The sequence below is a fragment of the Knufia obscura genome, assembly GCF_036327395.1.
Source record: "Knufia obscura strain CCFEE 5817 isolate CBS 148926 chromosome Unknown scaffold_4, whole genome shotgun sequence".
In the NCBI taxonomy this organism is placed as follows: Eukaryota; Fungi; Ascomycota; class Eurotiomycetes; order Chaetothyriales; family Trichomeriaceae; genus Knufia; species Knufia obscura.
Genome location: NW_027042690.1, coordinates 290,466 through 314,676, shown reverse-complemented (window position 1 = coordinate 314,676; position 24,211 = coordinate 290,466). Strand labels below are relative to the sequence as shown.

General features: G+C 50.7%; 10 protein-coding genes across 10 annotated transcripts; 7 read left to right on the top strand and 3 right to left on the bottom strand.

The window, feature by feature from the left end:
- Window positions 1–798: 798 nt before the first annotated feature.
- On the top strand, window positions 799–1,940 carry PMZ80_004033 (uncharacterized protein; the record flags this gene model as incomplete). The annotated part of the gene is made up of 2 exons (XM_064872460.1): window positions 799–972; window positions 1,062–1,940. The coding sequence occupies 2 exons, from the start codon at window positions 799–801 to the stop codon at window positions 1,938–1,940; spliced, it is 1,053 nt and encodes a 350-aa protein (XP_064731118.1).
- A 1,057-nt stretch (window positions 1,941–2,997) lies between these two features.
- On the top strand, window positions 2,998–4,593 carry PMZ80_004032 (uncharacterized protein; the record flags this gene model as incomplete). The annotated part of the gene is made up of 2 exons (XM_064872459.1): window positions 2,998–3,953; window positions 3,990–4,593. The coding sequence occupies 2 exons, from the start codon at window positions 2,998–3,000 to the stop codon at window positions 4,591–4,593; spliced, it is 1,560 nt and encodes a 519-aa protein (XP_064731117.1).
- Window positions 4,594–7,333: 2,740 nt separating this feature from the next.
- On the top strand, window positions 7,334–8,153 carry PMZ80_004031 (uncharacterized protein; the record flags this gene model as incomplete). The annotated part of the gene is made up of 2 exons (XM_064872458.1): window positions 7,334–7,464; window positions 7,505–8,153. The coding sequence occupies 2 exons, from the start codon at window positions 7,334–7,336 to the stop codon at window positions 8,151–8,153; spliced, it is 780 nt and encodes a 259-aa protein (XP_064731116.1).
- A 718-nt stretch (window positions 8,154–8,871) lies between these two features.
- PMZ80_004030 (uncharacterized protein) lies at window positions 8,872–10,025 on the top strand (the record flags this gene model as incomplete). Its single annotated transcript, XM_064872457.1, has 2 exons — window positions 8,872–9,276; window positions 9,330–10,025. 2 exons carry the CDS (start codon window positions 8,872–8,874, stop codon window positions 10,023–10,025), a joined length of 1,101 nt encoding a protein of 366 aa, XP_064731115.1.
- A 605-nt stretch (window positions 10,026–10,630) lies between these two features.
- On the top strand, window positions 10,631–11,725 carry PMZ80_004029 (uncharacterized protein; the record flags this gene model as incomplete). The annotated part of the gene is made up of 1 exon (XM_064872456.1): window positions 10,631–11,725. The coding sequence occupies one exon, from the start codon at window positions 10,631–10,633 to the stop codon at window positions 11,723–11,725; it is 1,095 nt and encodes a 364-aa protein (XP_064731114.1).
- Window positions 11,726–12,006, top strand: PMZ80_004028 (uncharacterized protein; the record flags this gene model as incomplete). The annotated part of the gene is made up of 2 exons (XM_064872455.1): window positions 11,726–11,730; window positions 11,808–12,006. The coding sequence occupies 2 exons, from the start codon at window positions 11,726–11,728 to the stop codon at window positions 12,004–12,006; spliced, it is 204 nt and encodes a 67-aa protein (XP_064731113.1).
- Window positions 12,007–13,741: 1,735 nt separating this feature from the next.
- Window positions 13,742–15,982, bottom strand: CAC2 (Chromatin assembly factor 1 subunit; the record flags this gene model as incomplete). Its single annotated transcript, XM_064872454.1, has 2 exons — window positions 13,742–15,477; window positions 15,523–15,982. 2 exons carry the CDS (start codon window positions 15,980–15,982, stop codon window positions 13,742–13,744), a joined length of 2,196 nt encoding a protein of 731 aa, XP_064731112.1.
- A 612-nt stretch (window positions 15,983–16,594) lies between these two features.
- pzh1 (serine/threonine protein phosphatase Pzh1) lies at window positions 16,595–18,352 on the bottom strand (the record flags this gene model as incomplete). The annotated part of the gene is made up of 3 exons (XM_064872453.1): window positions 16,595–16,624; window positions 16,673–16,825; window positions 16,874–18,352. 3 exons carry the CDS (start codon window positions 18,350–18,352, stop codon window positions 16,595–16,597), a joined length of 1,662 nt encoding a protein of 553 aa, XP_064731111.1.
- Window positions 18,353–21,053: 2,701 nt separating this feature from the next.
- On the top strand, window positions 21,054–22,046 carry PMZ80_004025 (uncharacterized protein; the record flags this gene model as incomplete). Its single annotated transcript, XM_064872452.1, has 2 exons — window positions 21,054–21,620; window positions 21,669–22,046. 2 exons carry the CDS (start codon window positions 21,054–21,056, stop codon window positions 22,044–22,046), a joined length of 945 nt encoding a protein of 314 aa, XP_064731110.1.
- A 309-nt stretch (window positions 22,047–22,355) lies between these two features.
- On the bottom strand, window positions 22,356–23,998 carry PMZ80_004024 (uncharacterized protein; the record flags this gene model as incomplete). The annotated part of the gene is made up of 2 exons (XM_064872451.1): window positions 22,356–22,534; window positions 22,597–23,998. The coding sequence occupies 2 exons, from the start codon at window positions 23,996–23,998 to the stop codon at window positions 22,356–22,358; spliced, it is 1,581 nt and encodes a 526-aa protein (XP_064731109.1).
- Between the last annotated feature and the right edge of the window lie 213 nt (window positions 23,999–24,211).

The following is a 24,211-nucleotide window of genomic DNA, read 5'->3' as shown; positions in this document are numbered from 1 at the left end:
GCAAGTCCGACTCTGAAATCTGGAAGGCGCCATCTGTCAAGTCTGCTCTGAGTGTACAGCAATCATTGGGGAAAGAGCAAGACAATACGAATTGATCTTCTACCTCTAGCCACCACGCCGCATCTTGGCTGCTGTTCAACCTTGAGAATGTCGTTGACTACTGCTGACCATGTCCACAGCTACTGATTACTGGGGAGAAACCCACTTACCAAACGCACATCAACTGCCGTTTACTCGCAGCTTCGAGCATATCAGAGGCATGGCGTTGCCCTCGAAAGCTCCCACCTCTGGCCTCTACTCTGCCGCGAGACTTATCAGATCCACGGAACCATACAGCCGGACACTGGGTACAACCCTTACCTGTAGGCTGTAGCCTAGGTGGAGCCAATATGTTCACACCACGATGCCGTGCGGCGAGCCTTGCTCAGTATGTCAGTCCCTGTACAGGTCCGGGCATAGCTGACTTGCTCGCTGAGAACCGGCTCGATCGATTGCAACGTTCGCATCTCCTACAAATCTCGAGTACCAGGACCCTCAGGACCAAGCAGTGCTTCGGCTACTGACCGATCAAAAGAACAAATTTTTTGTGCCTGGAGGCCTTAACCACGTACCTCGGCATTCTGCGGGCCGGGGCAATCCCCACTCCCCATGTTTCTGGTAAACCCTGTTGCAGTGCCTGCGCCGCGGGCGAGAGCAGTTTACATATTACACCGTACCAGCTCGTCGCTCATACTCTTTTACCACCTATACCTGCTGACACTGCTACTGCTCACCAAAGTACTTTATCACCCAGCCAACATGTCACAACCACAGCTCACAACGCCGCTATGCAAGCTCCTCGGCATCAAATACCCCATCATGCTCGCTGGTATGGCTAGGACATCAGGCGGACCACTAGCAGCAGCAGTCTCGAATGCAGGCGGTATTGGATGCATAGGAGGTCTAGGCTACTCCCCACAACAACTACAAGAGGTATGGATACAATTACCATAGCATGTTACCACCACGCCCATCGCTCAACCCCAGCCACATGCATGTACCACAGCTAACCCTCCCATTAGATTATCGACGACCTCAAAGCAAACCTCACCGACAAAAGCCTCCCCTTCGGCGTCGACCTGGCTCTCCCCCAAGTCGGCGGCTCCGCCCGCAAAACAAACCACGATTACACCCATGGCCAACTCGACGACCTGATAACAGTGACCATAAACTCCGGTGCCAAGCTCTTCATCTCTGCCGTTGGCGTCCCACCACCCCACGTCATAAAACGACTTCACGAAGCAGGAATCTACGTAATGAACATGGTTGGCGCACCCAAGCACGCCGAGAAAGCGCTTAAAGCGGGCGTCGATATGGTGTGCGCGCAGGGTGGTGAAGGCGGCGGTCACACAGGCGACATCGCAAACTCAATTCTGATACCATCCGTGTGTGATGTTGCAGCGAAATACAAGAGTCCGCTCACAGGCGAACCCGCACTCGTCGTCGCCGCGGGTGGAATCTACGACGGACGCAGTCTCGCCAGCTCGCTTATGCAAGGCGCAGTAGGCGTCTGGGTCGGCACCCGCTTCGTCGCCGCCGAGGAGTCCGGTGCCTCAAAACTCCACAAAGAGGCCGTTGTCTCCGCGTCCTTCACGGATACACTTCGTACCCTCGTGGTATCAGGCCGCCCTCTGAGAGTGAGAATGAACGAGTACCTCCAGAAGTGGGAGGATCAGCCGGAGAAAATCAAGGAACTGACGGATAAGGGAATCGTGCCGCTTGCGCATGACATGGAGAATGATGTTGATGTTGACCCGCCGTTCTTGATGGGGCAGGTAGCGGCTATCATCAAGGATGTTAAGCCTGCGAAGGATATTGTGGAGGATATGGTTAGGGAGGCGGTGACTATGTTGAATAGGGGGCAGGGGTATCTCGCGGACGCGCCGAAGGCGAGACTGTAGTTCGAGTTATTGTGTGAATTGGCTATGAGTGAGCGTCTGGATTGAGTGGCGCGATAGTAAGCAAAAGAATATGATTCAAGCCGCAAACACAGTCTTGCCTACCTGAAATCATCCGTCGTCTTCATGTGCACATACCTCCTTCTTCGTCTCAACAGTCCTCTTTGGCTAACTGCCCATTCATAACTAGAACTTAGTTACAACTTTCAATCAATGTGGAGCGCACTTTCCTCGCGTGTCCCGGGTCACGTGCTCTCGTATCGCTATATTCATTATTGTTGCGTAGGCTTGGCATGAGCACCTCGGATTGAGGAGGTTAGCCGAAGTCAGGATGAAAGCGCCGTCCATGTCCAATAAGCCATGTACGGCCTTCATAAAACAAGGATGAAGCTGTTCTTAGTATCTCTGAGTAGCAAATCGACTAGACTATACGCTGTCACGAATTCCAGCAGTCACCTCAAAGTTGTAACATGTAATGTTCGCCTACAGGCAGAAAGCAGCAGGAAATGTTCTGCATTCCCGTGCCAAGCCTACGCAACAATAATGAATATAGCGATAATTTGGCAAGACCTCAATTCAACTGTTCTGTTTGCGTAGCTTCGATCATCACATAACACCAGGACCATTGTGCATCGAACCGAACCTTCCAACTATTGCTCGACGGGGACGCACAGATGACCATTCGCATCCGAGACGGCGGCGGAGTGCTTGCCTGTGCCCAGCTATTTAGTGCGTCTTCACTGACAGATCCTCGATGCTTTTGAACCGGTGAGCCTCAGGATTACTAGCAATCTCGTTGCTGCTTCGATACCTGCAGTATGCCATCCACACCGGTCAACAAGGCTGGACCACGAATATGTTACAGAGATGCCTAGTTACTCATATCTGCCTGTTCAACCTATGGGGTTGCGTCCTGCTTATCTTGCAGTCTGTCGAGTAGTAACGTTCAGCCAATTTGCGGCTACTTTCTGTCAAACCATCTATATTCTATAGCAAGGTCGATCCCATCTTTGCGATACACCCGGCAAAATCGAGAGTTTACTGTACAACCCTCACAGCAATGTCGTCGCCCTTCGATAAGCTCCCAGCTGAGTTGTATGATAAGGTATTCCATCCAATGCACCTTTTGTCTTCCTGTCGATACTCACATCCATACAAGGTCTTTGAATACATCGCTTTACCTTACTGGGAGATCCCGGACCGCAAGCCTACACGACCTGGCAGCGACGACGTACATTCCTTTGACCATGTCATCAACGTCCACCGCGGCCCATTCGGCCATTATATCCACACCAGGCCGCGCCCTGGTGACCTTCAGCTCCGCCTCGTCAATCACGCTTGCAATTGCGCTATGCTGCGTGTGTACTTTAAGTACGAGGGCCTTAGCTTCAATGCTGGTAGATGGCATGCTTTAGAACGCTTTAAGGAGCATATACTCCGCAACGACGGGAAGGCGTGGAGTATTGCAAGTGCAGTCGAAAAGTTGAATGTCAGTTTATCCACAGGGGAATATGCTGTTGGAAGTATATTCTACAAGGAACACAGCAAGAGCCGCAGGTGGAAAAAACAGCTTAATGAGAATGAGAAATTCGACGAGGATGCCGAGCGCTTGAAAAGCTTTCTTGACGCAGGAGTGCTGGCTCAGGCCGTTCGAAAAATGCCCAAGCTCGAATCACTCATCGTCCATCTGCCTGAGGAGTGGCGAGATGGTTATCCGTCAGATTATGATGAGGTGGACGACGAAGGCAACACGTGCGGCGAGCAACTCAGACTCGACCTGCTGCGGAGCGTGCGTGAAGCCGTCGCCGCCATTTTCGAGCCCCAGGCGGCTCTCACAGCTTCTCCTACCATCGACTCTGGCACTGGACATCTTGCCTGCTTGACTTATCTACGACTCACGCTTCCCTGCGCATACGACTTCGCCCGCGTCGCCTCCTGCATGCCTGACACCGTGGCTTCGCGTCTGCGGCATTTGTATATGGAGATCGTTGACGGTACGGGAAAGGGAGGCGATCTGTATTACACTCGCAGTTGGTAAGACGACCCGGACAGCGAAGACGATGAAGATCATCCATCTTCCAACCTGCAGAGGGAGTACCCAAACACAACGCATATGCGCGACATGTGCGAACTCGTGAACCGATGTAAGAACCTCGAATCTCTCGGCTTAGTGGGTACCCAGTGTATCGATCTGGAGGGCTTGCAGTGGTGGCCGACGAGTGGAGGGCTCAAAAACATATACCTCTCGCGGGTAGTAGGAACTGCAGACAAACTACTAACGCTGCTATCGTCGAAAAATGGTGCCTGCAACATCGAGGCTTTCGAAATCGAAGACGTGCAGCTAGTGGATGGAACATGGGAGTCTGTGTTCGCGCGTCTGCTTACCTCTCCCTCGCTCCTTCATTTCCACGTCTACAATCTCGTCTACAACAGGTACGGCAAGTCGGCACATCTCCGCTTGTACAACGGCCGCCCCTGGGAGAATGTGTCTGTCATTTGGACGGAGAACCATGGAGACGTCGCGAGGCTGCGAGACGTCGTCGGGGTGGTGAAAGCACACGGATACAGTGTGAACGATGAAATGGACGAGTTTCTTGATTCCCAGGATGAGGGGCATGATGGGAATGAAGATTACACCGTCGAGCCGATTCACTGACATGCTGTTACGTGTGTTTTGAAGAATTCGGACACACACGGGTTGGTACAGCCCTGTGAGGTACCTACTTCTTTGTCCCCCATGAGCATCTTCGAATGGTGTAGGATTATTATTCGACATCATGGAACGATCTCTCAATTGACACCATTCCTTGTGGACCGTCTCGCCCAGTCATCAAGCGTACGCAGCGGGTCGGTGCGACCATCCTCAGCGAGCACATATATCTATGACGATCAAGCGTGCTAGGTACTGTTCCTACTAGTCAACTGTATACCGAGATAAGGACAGGACGCTCTGATCAAGTCATCAAGGAACGATGCTCAGCGCTATGACCTTCATTGGTGGCGTTGACCATGCCATTCCTATGCCACAGCTCGATTCAACTCACTCGAGTTGCCATGCCGAGCCTCTCTGTCTCACCCCACAGAGGACCATGAACATGATTGTTTCGATGCATCTGGATCAGGACAAAGGGCGAGCTCAAGTCTTTCTCGCCCAGTACATTGATCTCCTGCTCCACCCGTATCACGCGCTGCTGAGCAGAGTACCCTACGTGGATTGCAAGTTTCCAGCTTCTCGCGAAATATGCACTCGAGCATGACCGACTATCATATCACCTGTCATATCCTCAGCTAGACACCCAATGCATCTAGAGCGCGACCCAGTCAACGCCAATCAGTATCCGAAGCGACTACGGCCTCCAAGCAACCCCGATCGCACAGATCTCTGCTTGTCTCCCTAATGTCAAGTGCGGAATTCTGCAAAAGCTGACACGATACTGCCTTGAAGCAAGACGCATCATTTCGTGGTCAATATGGAGGTCTATGCACGAACACACGACTATGATTGAAGAAAGTGGGAGAAGTTCTTCTTTCAGGTTAGGGCTTGGCACGTTATTAGAAATCGCACTTGGTAACCCAGTTGTGCTGAGATCGGGAAGGGTATCAAGGGACCACGTGGTTATGACTATCTGTCGTGGCAATGATCTGGAGCAAAGCAAACGATGTCCCGAGCAATGTGGGTTGAGATAGCTGGGGTGTGTTGCGGCAAAGGTCGAAAGCCAAGTCACAACAGCGACAGCGAACAGAAGAGTCACACCCCCGTAAGGATCAAATTCGTATGCTACCGAGCTGCACGTTCTGTACTCTGATAAGCACAGCTAAGATGTTCATCCGACTCTATGCTCTTGTTGGTCTATGCTAACGTCTATGGACAATGTCCATGACCTGTTGATGAGACTCTGGTCCGAGAAGGTCGATTCCGTCTGCCATATGAGTCCGAGTGCTCAGCCTCATCTCTTGGATGCTGCATAGTATTGAGACGATGCGCGATGGGGGTGGCCCCGATCGATACAGGACGGAGTCCGTTAGGCATTTCCCGGGGCTTGAGTAAGAAGTGTTCGAGGGCAGGTCGGCGAAGCTAATATCTCGAGTGATGACTGGCGAGGGCAGACTGTTTGCTCTGGTGAACGCTCTGGGAGGAATTGCAGGGAGCGCAGCGGCAGCGTCTGATCGAACATCTGTTTGACACTCAATCTCTTGCAGTAGGTGTAGAGACGAAAGATACTCACCTTCTTGATGCAAGAAATTCTGCTCCAGGTCGATGTGATGAGCGGCAAAAGTTTGGGCAATCCTCAGTGCTCGTGCTTCGTTCATACGAATTCTGTGCTGTCTTCTAATCAGGAGCCTCGTGACAACGGCAAGAGTCGGAAGAAGTGTCACGAAGAGGGAAACAATGGCGATTATTGCTTCGGCGGCAAGTGCCATTGCGACTCGCTCTTGCTGGCAAAAGCTCAAAAGTCGTAATGAACAACATCGAAGACCATCATGAAAACAGCATCTGACTTATATTCATCATCATCTTGTGGCCATTTAAATGACGACGCAGTTCTCGGTCGTTTTAATCATTGTTGATGTCCTCTATAAGAGGTCGTTTCCGTCTCCTCGCTGGAGTCACCGAGTCGTCGTTGACAAGGATGCGCTTGCATGCTCTGCGAAAAGCCGCCGCTGTCCACATGAAGACTCAACTCCTTCCATCATGTTGATGCTTCAGCACCTTTTCGAGAGGCCAGTGCCGATTCCTCGGTCGTGCAAAATGCTCGGAAACATGACTTCCTGCATACTCTGGTCTGTCCTATTCAGCTAAGCCTACAAGCGCGTCCAGAGCTTTATTGAGTGGTAGCTATCGGAGCTGAATCTGATTGGATACTCCCGAAACCTCGATCCACCAACTGCAGCCTTGCATACCGATCCAGGATCATAGAAGGGGGCTGACGGTAACACAACCCCACCCCGAGCCATTGCACGCTTCCTGGCGAGGCGTACAGATTGGGAAAAAGGCAAAGCGGATGCGAGGAAAATGGTCTTGCCAATCGGAGCGACTGCCACATCATTTGGTACCTGTCTGCTGGCGCTTGACCGTCGTCTGGAACCTTGGCCCAGAACTGCTCGATTCGTCCGGAAGTCCATCACTTTTCCATAAGAAGATCATGTGTGCTCCTCAGTGCACGCATTCACCGTTCGCTCTTCAGACCGAGAATCTGAAAGGGAGTCATTGAAACGCTGACCGAGACCTACGATCTACCGCTAATCATCAATGAGTATTCTATGCTTCTAGCTAGACAAGCTGATCCTCGCAAAAAGACGGCAAAGCACCGAGACTGAGATCTGTGTATGTCTACAGCTATCTGTTGGATCCGTTCGAGCACTCTGCAAAGATTGCAGCAGACACATCATCCACAATGGTCCATGAACATGATCAGGCTGAATGGGATCGACATCGACCCGTGATCGAGCAGAAATACATCAAGGAGAAAATGACCCGTCAACAACTTCTGCGCCACATGGAGGGACATCACGGATTCCCAGCCAGGTATGTGGTGGTGATCACTCGTCTCACTATACTAATAAAGTGAGGTCAGCCGTTCACAGTATGAACGCAATTTCAAGGAGTGGGGTCTACGGAAGAATCACAAACAAAAGGTCTATGCGTGCATTGATCGAGAGCTAAAACGCAAACATATGGATGCTGATAGCGCAGAGGTCATCATAGGGAATGTCGTCTACCCACGAAAGAAGTTAAAAAAGGCAATCTCCCGCCATGTTCACCTGTCATTGCAATCCCGGTGGCCAAACGTTGGAGATGCTGCGAGTCATGCGCTGATCAACCTTCAAGGTTCAACGAGGTCGGACGTTTCCTCTGCTGTGTTTGTGCGGCCTTCGTTGAGACCAGGTTTGAGTCTTGCTATGGTCCAAAGATTGCCTTGGCTCGAGGTCAAGGAACCAATAGCCCAACTACTCAAAGGCACGAACCAACACACTGACAGGCCTAGTCAGATTGCACCTCCTCGTTCTGAGACCTCAGGCCTGGCACATATCCATGGGGAGCTGGCAATATCTACCCATACTTCCTTGGCCAAGACATTGGTATCAGCACTAGTTGGAAAAACGTTCGGAGCGTCAGCACAGACAGGTTTGTTGCCGCTGGAAGCACAATTTCCTGAAGCAAGAATTGGGAGACTTCAGAAAGGCCGCTTCTGCAATCGAGAAAAATACGAATGACGCATTGGCCGTCGCACTTTCACACGCCATGTATTTGGTGTCCAACAACCTAGCCCATCACGAACTCCTCGAGACTACTGCTACTATGTTCAAGGAAGTCGAAGCTCGAAAACTTGCGGCAGCGCTGTCTCCACGGCTGCTATCCGCACAGGCAGTATCGTATCAACTTCTTCAGTTTGCGGGTGATAAACATGACGTTCAATTGCTAGAACAGCTTCATAGCTCTGGTATAGACCTTGACATGAGTCTGCCAGGGACGGGTTTGACGGTGCTGCAGACAGCGCTACCGCGGAAGTATGCCGGTCTTTTAGCAGTCCAGTGTGAGCGATTCGTGCAACGACTTTTGGAACTAGGTGCAAATCCATCTATATGTGGAAGGCATTCATGCCACATCCATACGCACACAAGTGAAGCTAACAGAACAGAACCGCCAATGCTGCGGCCCTGCTGCTGCTGTAAAGATGTACCCTTGATTTTGGCAAGTCGAAGCCCGAGTGCGTCCCTTGTTGCCATCATGCTCGAGCACGGGGCTCGTGTTTGCGACTGTTTCGACTTGACGGAAGTGATCGACAATGGTACCGACCTGAAGCTCCTATTACGAATCTTGGACGCACGTCCTGGCCTCACGAACCACAGCGGAAAGCATTCTCGTCGAGGAACTTCCTACTTATTCCCTCTCCAGGCGGCGATTGGCGAAAGCGCTATCGAAGTAGCTAAGATGCTGCTCGACCGTGGTGCCGATGTGAACATCAACTACACTAAATCCATGCATGACTATGCGGTCGTGATGACGAAGCATGTAGGACGCAGGAGGAAGGAGCAGCAGGCCGCGATGTACAACTTCCTTTCACCATTGACCCTAGCGCTGCTAACGGAGCAGCATGATCTTGTTGTCCGTCTGTTGGACAATGGTGCGCGGCCGGACGGATGCTACCTTGACCTGTTGGAAGACCAATCGTACTGGACCCGAGAACAGCAGGCATGGGACCAGTATGTCTGGGATCATTGGTCAGATCACGATGCCTGGGAATGGCACCCAGAAACTTCGTATTTAGCCGATCCTAATCAACAAGCAGTGTTTACACCTCTCCAAGCTGCCGTTCATTTTCAGTCGACCGATCACGTGCGTTCATTACTCAATGCCGGAGCAAGTACGACATGCAGATAGGGTTGCAGCCTCTAGTCGTAGCTGTGTTGATGGGAGATATCGACATAGTGCACATACTTCTGCAAGCCGGCGCACCGGTCAATGGCGCTCAAGCGTTCGTGTCTTTCAAGCACAGCAATCTGAGCCCCCTCTCGTACGCTGCGGCACAAAGCGCTACGGGTATCATGCAAGCGCTGATAAAAGCTGGTGCAGACGTCAATCACTGCCATCATGTCGGAGGTCTGACGCCATTACAAGCCGCAATATTATACCAGGCTTCGGCAGAAACACTCGAAATGCTTCTCACTTGCCCAGGAATAGATATCTGGCATCCAGGAGCTACGCATCACGGAACTCAAGCTTTTGCTGCAGCAGTCTGCAGCGAGCGAAGTGTCTATCGTAAGATGCTCATTGAGTATGTCCGGAAGAGATCAGCCTTCGACAACATTGTTCTCGATGCGAGTCAAGACGCAGAATGGCAAAGCTCCCTACACAAAAACATTACCGCGCTTGGTCCGGTGCCATCGGACCTTAGCATGGTGGTGAACCAGATTTTGCGCATAGCAAACAGCTCTCATGGAATTGCAGCGGCTCAAGAGCTTGCCAAGAGTATGGCAGCGTTCTTCACTATCGAAACCTCATACTGTTTCGATACCGATTACCCTCTTGGTTCGAGGTTTCGAAGTTTATTTCGAGACACCTTATCGTCGGCTATTCCTAGTTAGGTATACCGTCCATAAAGGGGTAAGCAACGAGGTTATCGAAGAGTCTCTATCCGCGTAAGTACTACTCTAGGTATCTATACACCACTCACTAGTAGTAACGACAATAGTACCCTTTTAAATAGCACGGTCAGCAGCCCAGCATATAAGCTTAGTTAACGCCTATTTTATCTAGGACCTATACTGTAAACCTCGAGGCCCTCAAGGCCCTCGAGGTTTTTAACACCTGTTACCTCGAGCCTTGAGGCGTTTTGCCTTAAGCCAGTCGAGGCACTCTTAGCACTAGCTAATTATTTATACCGCTATGTCTTTAGTGAATAAAGCCATTACGATCTAAACAGTATAGGATAGCTTTATATCTACTAAGAGAAAGTACGGCGCTATACCTATCAGAATACCTCGAGGTTTTTAAATTAGACGCCGAAATTAAACGCCTCGGCCTCGAGGGTTACTACGCTGTCTAGGACGATACTAGTAAGTGACGCTTGGCTAGCCTATACCTATATAGGTATCGTCAACGAGGTTTCGAGACGTACGTACGTTCAGTTCATGGTATCGAGACCTCGAAGTTTCGAAAGAGTGGGTTCGAGAATGTTGAACGCTGGAATATGGTTGAGCAAGCACTTTGCTTAGACTCGTTACCAGTAGCAAGGGCAATACTAGGCGATGGTGAACGGCGCACCGAAGAGCTCATGCTGAGAGTTCTTGACTGTCTCATCGTCAGACTGCGGAAGGTCTTCTTCGAATGCGCAAAGTTTCTGGCTGACTGGCTTGATTTAATCAACCTGATTATCGCTCGCCACGTTGCGTCACATACGAGTGTCGGGAGTACGAGGCTTGCAAAAGCTTTACGTTATGGCGAAGACATCGCTAAACGTTTTCCCAACAACGAAATTAGGCTCCAATTGGGTCAGATCCGAGAGAATGTCAAGGCACTGATTCGCCTCGGTATTGACATTGAAGAGCCCGGAGACAGCGCACCCGACCTTATACGTGTGGCGGTGTGGTTCCGAGATCGTAATATGGTTGCGCTGCTGCTTGGTCAAGGGGCTAATGTCGATGTACGCAAGTCCCCGCCATTCAAAGATATTGCCTATAGACTTGGACTTCGATTTAGATCTCACTGGAGATCGTCTCCTTTACGGCTGGCTGTCCTGAAGGAAGACGCAGACATGGTGGAAATGTTGCTGAGATACAATGCCGACGTCAACTTCGCTCCAGCAAACTTTGACGGACGACTTCTGGAGGATCTCAGTGTCTTTTGTCTCGCATGCTCTCACAATAACCTAAGTATAGTGAGAAAGCTACTTGCGGCTCATCATAATGTCGACTGTCCGGTAGATGAGGTGGGGCAAACTGGTCTAGTCTATGCGAGTACACTTGGGCACGAAGGAATCGTTCTCGAGCTCATACATTGTGGAGCGGATGTAAATCTGGCTGGGGTCAGCTTTCGCCGAACAGCCCTACAGGCTGCTTGTGAAAATGGTCATCTTGACATCATCACAATTCTACTCAACCATCACGCTGATGTGAGTGCGCCTGCTGCATCAGATTGTGGTGTGACTGCCCTGCAGGCAGCGGCAATACGTGGCTACATGAAAATTTGCCAGATACTGATCGGCTGCGGGGCCAGAGTCTCTGCTCCAGCGAGTCCTTACAAAGGCAGAACTGCGATCAATGGTGCTGCTGAGATGGTAGGCTAGATGTCGTCAAGTTCCTTCTAGATAAGTATGATGGTGAGGAACCGATGTCAGAAATCCGTGGACGCGCGAGATGGTATGCCAGAATGGGAGGACATATGGCAATTGACGAGCTGCTGGCTACATATGGTCGGCTTCCATCTGATGGAAATTCTATCATTGCGCCATCGACATCTTCGGAAGACGAGTACGACGAAGATGAAGAAGACGAAGAAGACGATGAGGACAATGGAGTAGACGAGACAGATTGGATGAATTGGATAGTTGAGGACGATATGAGCTAGATGCAGACATCATCCCGCATCGATCATGTGAACAAATCCAGTGCAGGAGTGACTACGTCGAGGGAAAGACTCGAAAGCTAGAGCCCTGTTGACCATTAAACATGCAAGCCATCCAAATCAGCCAAAGACCAGCAACCATACAGCCTTCCGACCGACCCAGCGGATACTCTACTTACCCACGAGCTACCTGGACCGCATGCGGCATCACGACAAGTCCAATCACAACAGCAACCACACTACATCGCTTCCACCAAACCCTAGGAACAACTCCCACACCTCAACAAACCACCGACGGGCGAATACCTTCAAAGAACGAGAAATTCACCCACAATGCGAACTCAAGAGTCTCACACTGCAGCAGCGATGCCCCCACCCACCGACCAAACATCTCACAGCCATTCCAAACTTGCAACTCATTGCCAAGGACACAGTCCACGAGATTCATACATAACTCAGCCAGCTCAGCAGCTGCAGGTATGCAAACCCAAGCTACAGTAAACCGTGTCAGCTTCAGTACTCAACGATGGTATTGCCAACATCATCTTCAACCTTGTCAAGGGCACAGCACAGTCAACATCCGATAAACTTCGAGGTACGATTACATATGGAGAATATTTCATCGTATAGCCGATCAGCGTTAGCTAGTACCGGTACAGTACACTGATCGGTATTTCAGCGATTGCCTGTAGTGTAGTGTAGTGTAGTGTAGTGTAGTGTAGTGTAGTGTAGTGTAGTGTAGTGTAGTGTAGTGTAGTGTAGTGTAGTGTAGTGTAGTGTAGTGTAGTGTAGTGTAGTGTAGTGTAGTGTAGTGTAGTGTAGTGTAGTGTAGTGTAGTGTAGTGTAGTGTACCGGTATTAGCTAACGCTGTAGCCGATCCACAAGAACTACCACACCAAGCACTTATTCGCAGAGCTGGATAGACAAGTCTTAGGAGAGGTGCGGAACCACATGGAATGCCCAATACCACCATCTAAGTATAGTCCTGTTCATACACAACCATACTTGACTCAGACACCACGGACAACGAGCAAACAGGACTTAAGAGACGGACGGCACCTGGCACGACATCTTCAGATTCCTGCCGGACGTCACCCACTTGAACCTGAACTGAGCCTGTGCTGCTGCTGCTCGTTAAGCCAGACTCCAGTGCTGATACGTGATAGACAAGACGTACGTGATGATGTGTCTTTGAGATACGACCGTGGAGCTCACCTGCATATGCCCTTCTGCCTATGTTCAACTTAGCACTACATATAGAAGAAAGTACATGTGCAGCATAGTCATCGCACAATCGTGCAGAACGGACTGGCACAGTGCACGTGTTTGAGTATCGACGTGTTCTGCAGCTATCACAGGGTAGACTGCTCGATCGGTCTGGAGGGGTATGCCATGGCACCTTCACCGTGCGCGTCCTACAAATATTGAGATAGTCGCAATCACTGTACATAACATGAATGTCTCGATCTGTCTCCTTCTTTGTGCCCATATCTAGCTAAGTAGCTAAGTAGCATACAATAATGGCAGACGAGCTCATTAGAAATGCCAGCTATCTGCTACCCCATCCCGTGTAGAAGCAGCCGCACAACACAGATATACCCACCACAAGCAATCAGAATCAGCTTCGCGCCGTCGAAGCCACAAATCCACCAGACTCCATGCTATGCACAAGTGAAAGACTAAACCCCGTTCAATCGCATAATGCTCCTCAAGCAACATCCATGTATATCTCAGAACCTCAATTCTTCTTCTCCAAACCCGACCCAGCCTCCCCCGTACTCGACTGACTCTCAGACCTCGCACTCCTCTGCGGCACCAACGTCGGCGCTATCCTCCTTCGTTTCGGCTGTGCCTCCTCTTTCTCACTCTCACTCGCCGCACCAGGATCTCTCTTACCCAACACACTCCCACTGATACTCGACGCAGCACTGTGGTGACCCAGCTGTGGACCGCCTGTACCCATGGGTGTTTGTGGTGGTGTCGTCATGGGTGGAACGGCGACGGATGGTATCGAGCTCATCATTGGTGTTGGGTTATTGCCATGTGCTGAGGCTTGCATTGATGCTAGCGTGGCGACGGATGACTGTGAATTTGATCTTGTCGGACTGCCAGGTCTGACTTGGAAGGAAGTGTTAGATGCTGCAGGTGAGGGGACGGCGGGTGGGATGAAGGCTGGTGATGCTTTTGCTAGACCTGGTGATGGTATCGTAGGTGTATTGGTACTGGAGAAAGGAGTAGGCAGAGTAGATGAGACGTGTATAGGTTCTGGATGCTTGTGCGTCGGGTGAGGTCCGGCGTATACTGTTCCCAGCTCGCCTGACGCAAAAGTCAACGTTGAACAGAAGCCATCACTTGAAGACATCATCAAAGTCAAGCCGTCGTTCGACCAAGCCAGGTCGGTGAATGTTGCGTAGTGCAGGTTGCTGACGACACATAACGGTATGGTCTGCTGAGTATCGTATACAAGTACTGCATCTTGCGTCGCGACAGCATAGACCATTCTGTAGGGCAACGAGAAGGCAGATGGAGGGTTGTTGTCTGGCTCGGGAGGTTTCGGCGAGGATGTTGGCCTCGACTCGCTTTTCATCGATTCAGAATGTGTTAATGGTGGTGGTTCCATGAATGATGGCTGTGAAGTGACAGCAGCTTCTGGCAAAGGTGGTATTGCCTCAGCTTGAGATGATGTGTCTATCGTGATCTGGTTTGTCGGCTTTACATGGTTTCTTAATGTGTAGAATATTGGCGAGCACCTAACCGCGACCGAGGCCTTCTTGTGTCCGGGTAGATGAGCCACAGGAGGTTTGTTAAAGCCAGCTCTTGTATAGATGTATACTGTATTCGTGATATCTTCATTTGTCTTCATTGAATCCAGGGCTAGCGGGTGATGTTGCTTGTACTGCCCAGACGGTGTGAAAAGCAGACTCCCGTCCGGAGCGAAGGTCAGTCTCCGGAAGAAGGAGGTCAAGGTCTCATTGTGGTATATATTTGTGTTCCGTACAGCCAGACCCATCGCTGCATTCAAGCTAGGGGACGAAACTTCCGGTCTAACGGCAGGCAAAGGTAACGACGGTGCAGGCGAGGCAGATCGACGCACTGCTGGTGATGTGTGTGAGCCAAAGGAAGATCGTCTGCTGGACGCTGTCATCGGCGGATCCATAGGTAGAGGAGTGGTCATGGGTGTGCCTGGGTTTGACGGAGCTGGTGAAGCTATAGCCAACCCACTGGCGCTTGCCGAGGATGCTCGATGTGTTGTGTCGACCGGAGCTGGACTTTGTGTTGATACTCTTCTACCAGGCAAATCCATCTTGTTGAACTTTCCATGTGCATGGAGGGTGCATGTACCATCTTTAAGCTTCAATGCATATATGTGCACTGTTCGGTCGGAGGATTGTGTCGCAACAAATTCGTTCAGAGGATCCCATGCCACGCCTTGGACGTAGTGATTGTGCTCTGCTATCTGCCTGATCATAGCTCCTGTATATTGTTAGGTCTGTTTTCACCTTATGATCTCTATCGTACCCGAATGTGAATCAAATATCCTCGCCGTATTATCCATAGCACCAGTAATAAAATATCTCCCATCTGGAGACCAAGCAAGATCATATATTTCAGCTCCCGTCGACGTCCGACACATATGTTTTATCCTCCAAGTCTCTTTATCTTCTGCATGATCCTCTCCTAGAGCTGTAGCAGGCATATCCGAAGGCACCCACAACAGCACATTCCCATCATCACCTGCAGAAGCAAGCATCTCGCCCTTGGGGCAGAACCGCACCACATTGACGGTCTGTGTATGTCTGACAAGAGTTGCTAGAAATGAGACTTTGGCTTCCTCGCCGTCCCTTTCGAGACTCCATAGCCGGATGTTGTTATCACCACCAGCTGTTGCGAGTCGTCCTTTGCCGTGAGGATCAAAGTGAACTGAGTAAATTGGTTGGCTTTCGTTGTGCCAGGAAATGAGAAGAGGTGCTGCTTTCATGGTGACAACATGTTACGGAGAAGCTGCATTCGAGGTTGGGAAGGTCACTTCGTATCAGTTGTAGTTGAGTCAAGGTGCAATCACTCAAGGTTTCAAGGTTCGCTGCAGTATCAGGTAAGGGAAGGTGCGGCTGCGATACCAGGATGCAAGGCATGGCTAATTACCTGCATATTCAAGCGTGATGCCGGCCCCTCAGACGCGTCGCTGCTCGACCACTTCCCCGACCGCGTCCCGCTAATAACTAAAGCACTGTGATTGGCTGGCACGATTACTTCTTGCTCATAGTCACGCGGATGCCATTATTGAAAGCAAGCAGCTGGGGATGGTATACATTCTCATTATCATTGCTGTCCATCTCTATATCTCCCTCATTCAATCATCTCTTTGTTCTCTCTCAGACTTCCCCAACCGTCTCGGGAGGTTCTGTAGGGCATTGACTAGATGGGAGTCGCATCCATTTACTCCCCGTCCACGCACGCTCTAAGAAACGCCGATGCGCCTACTGTCTGTTGTCGAGCACCTCGATCTTCCGTGACGCGGTAAGTGCTGTTGATTGCCAAAATTGCCCTTGATCAAGATTCGCAGAGTGGAGTAGTACTGTACACAAAACAATCAGAAGCTCTGTGCCGAAGGTTGTGCAGGCTAGATAAAATTAGATTTTTCCTTCTCGACAGGAAAAAGAAGACTTACGGGACTGTTGATAGCGCTATTGCGTTGATTGCGACCCTTCTTGATGTGGCTCTTGAGAGCACTCGAGTCAAGAGGCTTGAGCAGTTCGAAGCTGCACAGAAGATTCGAGGAGACAGACATGACAGCTCCCCAGTTGTCAAATTCGCCGCAGTACTAGGTTCTTGTTAGTCTGGTTCTGAGAGTATTGTTGTGAACACTCACATTCGGCGCAGAAAATACAGTGACCAAAAGTCGATCATTGAAGAACTCATACCCATCCTCCACCACCATGTGAGCGCGACAGACAAGATCGAAATCATGCCGCGCGAGGAAATCAATAATGACCTTTTTGCCGAAACAGTAGCTCACACCTCTTTCATTCGACTCCCAATCTTGGTCCATATCTGCTGGATCACTCCACAAGAGATCGTTCAGCAGACCATAATCTGGCACGTCTGTCGGTCGAGCAATGTTTCGAATGTCATCCATATGCGACAAGCTCGGAGATAGTCCCCCGTGCACGCAGAATATCTTGTCTGCCACAATCGATGCAATAGGCATGGTATTGAACGTGTCGATGAAGCTCTTCCACACCTTGATATTGCACCGTCGCTTGCACTCGTCGTAGAAACCATACACTCGCGTAACGTTGGCGCATTCGTGGTTACCTCGCAGCAGGAAGAAGTTCTCCGGATATTTGAGCTTGTAGCAGAACAAAAGCAGAATTGTTTCCAGAGACTGCTTTCCTCTATCCACGTAATCGCCCAAAAACAAGTAGTTGGACTCGGGAGGGAAACCGCACATTTCGAACAATCTTATCATATCGTTGTACTGTCCATGGATGTCTCCAACTATTTTGACTGGTGCATTGAGCTCGATCAGTGCAGGCTGCGACATGAAAACTTCTCTCACTTTCGTGCAGACAGCAGTGATCTCGGCATTCTTCAAACATACGGCCTTTGTGACTTTTGTATTATATCCCGCATCGAGCAATCGCGAGATCATGTCGTCCAGATCTACGTCTTGCAGGTCCTGAATACCCATACTACCGCCAGGCGACGCGCCAGACATGGGCAGGTCAGCAAGTCTCGCTCTCAATGACGATTTAGTATCTGAGGCCTTTGGAATGACTTGGCCCTCTCTCTTCACCAGAATAGAGTCGCCAGCCTTTTGTGTACTAGAATGATGATGGGCCATATGAGGCCCTTCATCAGACACAGCCCCAACCTCACCTGTCCTCTTCGCCCTGTTCACATCCTTGTGTCCTTTCCCGATGGTTTTACCCTGGGTAGGAGAAGGAGGTCGGGCGGGGGAGGCAGTGCCTGGCGAGGGCGCTTCGTCATCGTCGTCAGCGACAGAGGTTGGGCTGGTCGCGGTTTCGTTGGAACCTACACGGTTGGCTCTAGACATGGAGGAACGGCCACTGGTAGTTGATTTAATTGAGCCTGCGTCGCTGCGGTCGGCACCATCAAGTCCAGCCAAGGTTGAGCCTGATGCTCGAGGACTGATCGGATCTTTATCATCGCTTGATTTCATTTTCCGGCGAACGGATGAACGAAGAGACCTGCTTTTGCTTTCCTGGGTGTCGCTTTTGGAGATGGAGGGGTATTGTTTCAGACCATCAGGCACTAGATTGCTAGTCGAGCCATTGTTTGTAGGAGTGCGCGTGCCATCGCTCGACTTTGATTGACCTTGACCCATTTCTACTTGGCTGCGTGTGCGATGTGTCGGTGGTCAGATTACTTGAGCTCTGTCAATGTTCGAGGTCGTGGAGGTCGGTTGAGGTCAAGGAGGTTTGAGGAGTGAGATAAGCAAAAGCTTATAGGACTGCGTTTTGGCGGTTTGTAGGAAGCACTTTTACGGCGAGCACAACTGATGTGCTCGAGAGACTCGTGAAGCTTGCTATGCTCAGAGTTATGGTAAATACACGAAATGTGGTGTTGCGGCGATGTTGAACGAGCGATAAAGATTCGAAGTCATAGGAGGTGCAAGTGGTTCGCACGCTGTTAAGAAGGTGCTAACGGCGTGTCGGTCGTTAATTTCTGCGAATGAGGTTGTCTCAGGCACGTAGTGAGGACAAGAGACTGAAGTCTGCTAGGTAATTATACATGCAACTTGGTGTGTTCGTGGTTTGTGATAGAAGAAGGTGCGCCGTAGTCTATCAGATGAACTTGAGATGACGAACGTGGTGGAATTGGTGGAATTGGTGGAGACAAAGGTCTGGCCGCTTTAAAATGTCGCCCCAGTGCAGTGCCAGGCAAACAATCTGAATCTGATCCAGGCACCAGTCGAACCAGAGATGCCAGACAAAGTTGGTACAATATTGATGATGGTGAACACATAGATTGCATAGAGAAGAAAAGGACAAAAGAGAAGGCTTCCCACAATCAATAATGTCAAAGCTTGGTCCATGCGATCGCCCGCTGCCATCATGTTCGTCTTGATTGTTTCGTCGTCCTTGGCGAGCATGGCAAAGCACCAGTTAGCGGTCTTGGTCGTGGTTTTGGGAATCCTTTCCGATGTCTCAAGCTTCCATGGCTCTTCGCTTCCCTTCACTTTCTTGCGCCCGACTGCCAGAACCCCTCCTTTCAAGAACACCAAGGCATCACAAAATGTCTTGGTAGCATGGACAAGGCAATAAATCATGCCATGTGGCGACTGATATGTGTTGAATTGGTAGGTTGGTCAAAGTTACTGCACTACTGTTTAGGCCACTCGGTCTCTGTTTCAGCTTGGCGTGCCAATTTATTCGGTCCAGATCGTGGTATGAACTATCTGATCTACTAATGCTACAAAGGTATTTGCTGTGAAGCCATTCAGAATCACTTGCATTGCTAACATCCATAATTCCTTTGTATGTCCCTCTGCTCTGTTGCTCTCTATGCTCCGGAGCCCATCCCCCGCGACTGCAGGTCAACGTTGAATCCTGCTCGGCTAAACCAGACCTACACGTACGCCCTCGAAGTTGCAACGGTCCCATCCGAGGGCGTGTTGACAAGCATTCAAGCCGTTTTGGAGGTGGGGCGCTCGAGCACTGGGGTCCTGGCCACCGCAAGAGCTCTCGTGAGGCACATTGATTTCTCACCGGCGATGTCATCGGTTGTTTTAGGGACTGTCGATAGCTGGCGCACGATGGTATCAGTCATATCGTTCCCCGAAACCGCATCCGATGCGTCTAAACTCTGCAGACGCTTGGCCAAAGCCAGGGCAGTCCCGGAGGTGTGAATTTTGTTAATCTCATAGGCACATTCATGCTAGTCTCGAGATCAAAGCAACTCAGTTGCTAATGTTCAGGACACCAATGGAGAGACGGATATATCCGAACAGGCCATTGCAAGACTTTCAACGCGAGACTCGGAAATGACTCCTGTCACTGCACTTGATCGAACTCCAGTGCGGCGTTGCCGCCCTCAAAGGTGCACACCAAGGATGTGGCTCCGCGAAATGAACACCCGATCATTGCTTCCGTCTTAGGATAGACAAGTGTCCGCTATGTCAGCAAAGTGATCACATCGTCCGGGCGGAGCAGGTAGAAACGCTTGCGTGACATGTTGCTCATAACATCGACGAAACTTTAGCACCTAGAAGGATCATTTGAAAACTGGTTATTCCAAACTGTACGTCCTTCGGTGCTTGTAACGCATTGGGGATGCTGAAGATAAATTCACTCACTAGGCAAATGGCTTCTAAGATACTTAGCACTGCCCCATTGAGCCGGTACGACTCTTAACTGGCATGGTCACAATTAGAGTGTGCCAACGGCTTTTGGGGTGACGGAAAGCAATAACCCGTCTACGTGATCGATCACATAGCGATAGACCCACTCGAATCACACCTGGACCCCTAGATCCGGATATCCAACAAGATGATGTGTAACCAGAGTGCTTAAAACAGGCTAAGCATATGGCTGAAGATGATTTAGCCAGATAGCCATCGAGACTCTGTTTCGTATCGCAGCTGCATGTTAGTGGTTCCGGTGCTTGCCGTTTCGTCAGACACAACGTTGTTGTGAGAGCTATTGCCTGCTCTCTGCCGTGGTTGGCCAAGTACAGTGGTCGGAACATGAGGAGTACTGAGCTCGCTGGACTTTGCTCACAACAAGAAACAGTGCTGAGGGCAACCACGTGCACACGAAGTCCAGACACGGTTAGTCATCCGCTGTCGCTAGCGTGGTGATCTGCATCGATGAACTCACTTGAAACATGTGGTTTGTTTCGTTCGTGCCTGACTTTCCTCATCCCGCCTTCACTTTTGGAAAGTACCTACCACCACCTCACATCCAAGCTTTCAATCCTCGGCAGATCCCCTCCACAACCTTTTCAGGTCCAATTTTTCTTCTCGCCTCTGCTACTATCCTGCAAGGCAAATCTATTCACCTCCACTGACCATCCACCCCTCCACCATGGAGCGCAAGAACCGACCCTCCTCAATCGCCATGTCTCCATCCCTACCACAACCCTCAGTCTCCCTAGAAGACAACATCGTCACAGCCAGACTCCCCTCCGGCGACAGCTGCCAAGTCTACCTATACGGCGCAACCGTGACATCCTGGAAAACCAGTGACAACAATGAACGTCTTTTTCTCTCTTCAGCTGCAGCCCTCGACGGTAGCAAGCCAATAAGAGGCGGTATTCCAATCGTCTTCCCTGTCTTCGGCCCACCTCCGAAAGACCACGCTACGGGTCAGCTACCACAGCATGGGTTCGCAAGGAATAGTGTCTGGGAGTATTTGGGCAAGAGCAGTAGTGAGAGTATGGGTACCAAAGCAGATGATAGTGTGAAGCTTGATTTTGGACTGGGTAGTAGTATGCTTAGCGAGGATATGAAGAAGAAGTGGCCTCACGACTTTGGGCTAGTGTACAGTGTTACGTTGAGCAAGGGCAAGTTGGAGGTACAGTTGCATGTGCAAAATAAGGGAGACAAGGCATTTGACTTTCAGTGCTTGTTTCACTCTTACTTTACGGTCAAGGTATGGTTTCTTCCAAGCAACTCCCGCCTACCAGCTAACGTTTTCTAGGACATCTCCAAAACCACAGTCTCAGGTCTCGAAGGCGCAAGCTACGTCGACAAAGTCCGGAAAGCAGAAACATTCACCGAAGAGTCCTCCGATATTCCAATCACCTCAGAGACAGACAGAGTCTACTCCACGCCATCTGTACCTCCGATCGTGGTTAAGGAAGACGGCAAAGACAGCCTGGTTTGCACAAGAGACGCACTCCCCGACTGCACAGTCTGGAACGGTTGGCAAGAGAAGATCGCTGGCATGGGTGACTTCGAGCCGAAAGATGCCTGGAAGAGATACCTTTGCATTGAGCCAGGTACAGTGAGCAGCTGGACGAAACTCGAGGCTGGTGATGCTTGGGAAGGGAGTGCTATCTTCGAAGCTAAGTTGTGAGAGGTTGAAGCTGGAGCGAGGATGAGCACAATCTGCTAGGGAGAGCTGTTCAAGAGCTTCCGGCATATGCTCGTACGATAGATGACGAAGCTACGATATGAGATGAGATGAGATGCATGATACCAACCAACCATTCCTTGAGATGGTACAAAACCACAGCAAGAGCTGAATGCAAATATAGAGCTAGCCATAGAACAGAATTTACTCAACCTGAAGAGATGAGTTTCGTATGTATTTACGCTGTACACGCTCGGCGCTACAGTATCTATGCACATTACATATTTCCCGCTCTCCCCACTTGCAACTCCCTCACGATCCCCCCTCCTTATCCACCGCCACATCCCCACTTACCTCCTTGGAGCCCGACATCGGTACAGGCACATCCCCACCCACCCCACCTGACACCTTCGACCCCGGCACAGGCAAAGGCACAACCCCCCTACTCCTCCCCCCAGCAACCCCCAATCTCTCCCCCTCATCCCCTCCAACTGCTCAGGAATATCAAGTCTATTCCACAACACGTAACTCGTTACGATCAGCACCGGTACACCGACTATCAGCCCCGTCCATCTGCGTCGGAGGGACTTGAAGTCGCTGTTGCGTTTGAGTTCCGTATAGGTCATTTCGGAGGGTTTACGTTGGGGGTGGATGGCGGGTTCAGACTGAGGTTGTGAATGTGATGTTGATCCACCAGGACGTATCGTTTGCGCTAGCTGTGCGGATGGCGGTTGCCTTGTCTGTGCTGGCGTATGGGGTTGCGGTGGAGATGCAGGAGGCGCAGATTGCTCCGCCACCGAACCCTGCGCTGGGAGGATGGAGGATGTAGCTTGCGTGAAGAATGGACCTTCGGCTTTCGCATCATTACTGGGCGGAGTGTTATTTGTTGAAGTTGGGCTGACAGTGGCAGCCTTAAACGCCTTAAACGACCCCACCCCAAACGTCTCAGGCTCAACTTGTTTCACAACCATTCTCCGCCGCGGATGTAACGACTCGTGTGGGCCGTGTTCGAATGCGTTTAATGTGTGTGCTTTGAATGTCTTTGGTGCGGGTCGTCGGGGTGCTGGGGGTTTCCGTGGCGCTGTCAAAGTAGATAGGTGGCTGACGCCCGCGCCAGAGACGATGTCTTCTGCTGTGAGGTTTGACGCATTGAAGGCTGACCGGTCTGTGATTTTGTCGTTTTCTGAGACGGTCGGTGCGGGTTCTTGGAGGGTGTTGTCGAGGAAGGATGAGAGGAATGAGCTTGGTTTGGCTGGGTCGGGTGTTTTGTCTGCGATTACTGGCTTTGCGGATGCGGCTTGTGGATGTTTTGGTGGTTGCGGGTTGGTTTTCGATGGCTCTGGGTTTAGTTGTAGGGCTTCTAGGATTTCTTCGGAGGACTCAGATGCTGGTTTCTTGGGCTTTATGATTGATTCTCCATGAGTGGCACGGGTGGTTGGTGGCTCGATTTCGGGTCCGGTGCTTGCCTTCTTGTTCAGAGGCGTCGAAGTTGTTCTCGATGGTGTCGATTTCAGTTGTAGTGCTTCTAGAACCTGCTCAGCTGGACCTGACTGTGTGTTGTTGTCCGCCACAGCGGGTTGCTGACCATTATGGTCCGTACTTTGAGGTGATATCTGAGTGGAAGATTTCTCCTTCAGCTTCGAGAAAGCAGTTGCTTCATCTAATATCGTCGACTTCGATGCTTTCGATTTAGTCACAGTCTTACTAGGCTTGGCGACTTTCTGAGTCTCAAGCTCATCTGGCGGCGCATCTTCTATCGTAGTTGCCTGCTTCCGTCGCGTTGTTTTCTTCGGCGCTGCTGCTTTCGTCTCCGTTGTGCTTAGTGATCGCGACTTTGTACTTCGTTTCGAAGTTGTTACTGACGGGACCTCCTGAACGCCACTGGCCGAATCTGCTGCGCTTTCTGCCACCTTCTTCGGCCGTCCTCGCTTTTTGGTCACTACTTCGGCTGACATCTCGAGGACTCTTGCAATGACACGTTGTTGATGAGATGTCGATGGTTGAGCTTCGAAGCTTGAATCAACACCTTTGAGACGCGAAGTCACGCGTGGTGAAGGTTTGGTGTGGAGAAATTTTGCGAAACGAAATTGGTGCGGAGAAGTGTTTCAGGGGTGAGCATCAACAACATCATTCATCCTTGCTACTCGTGCTACTCTGGTCTTCTACGT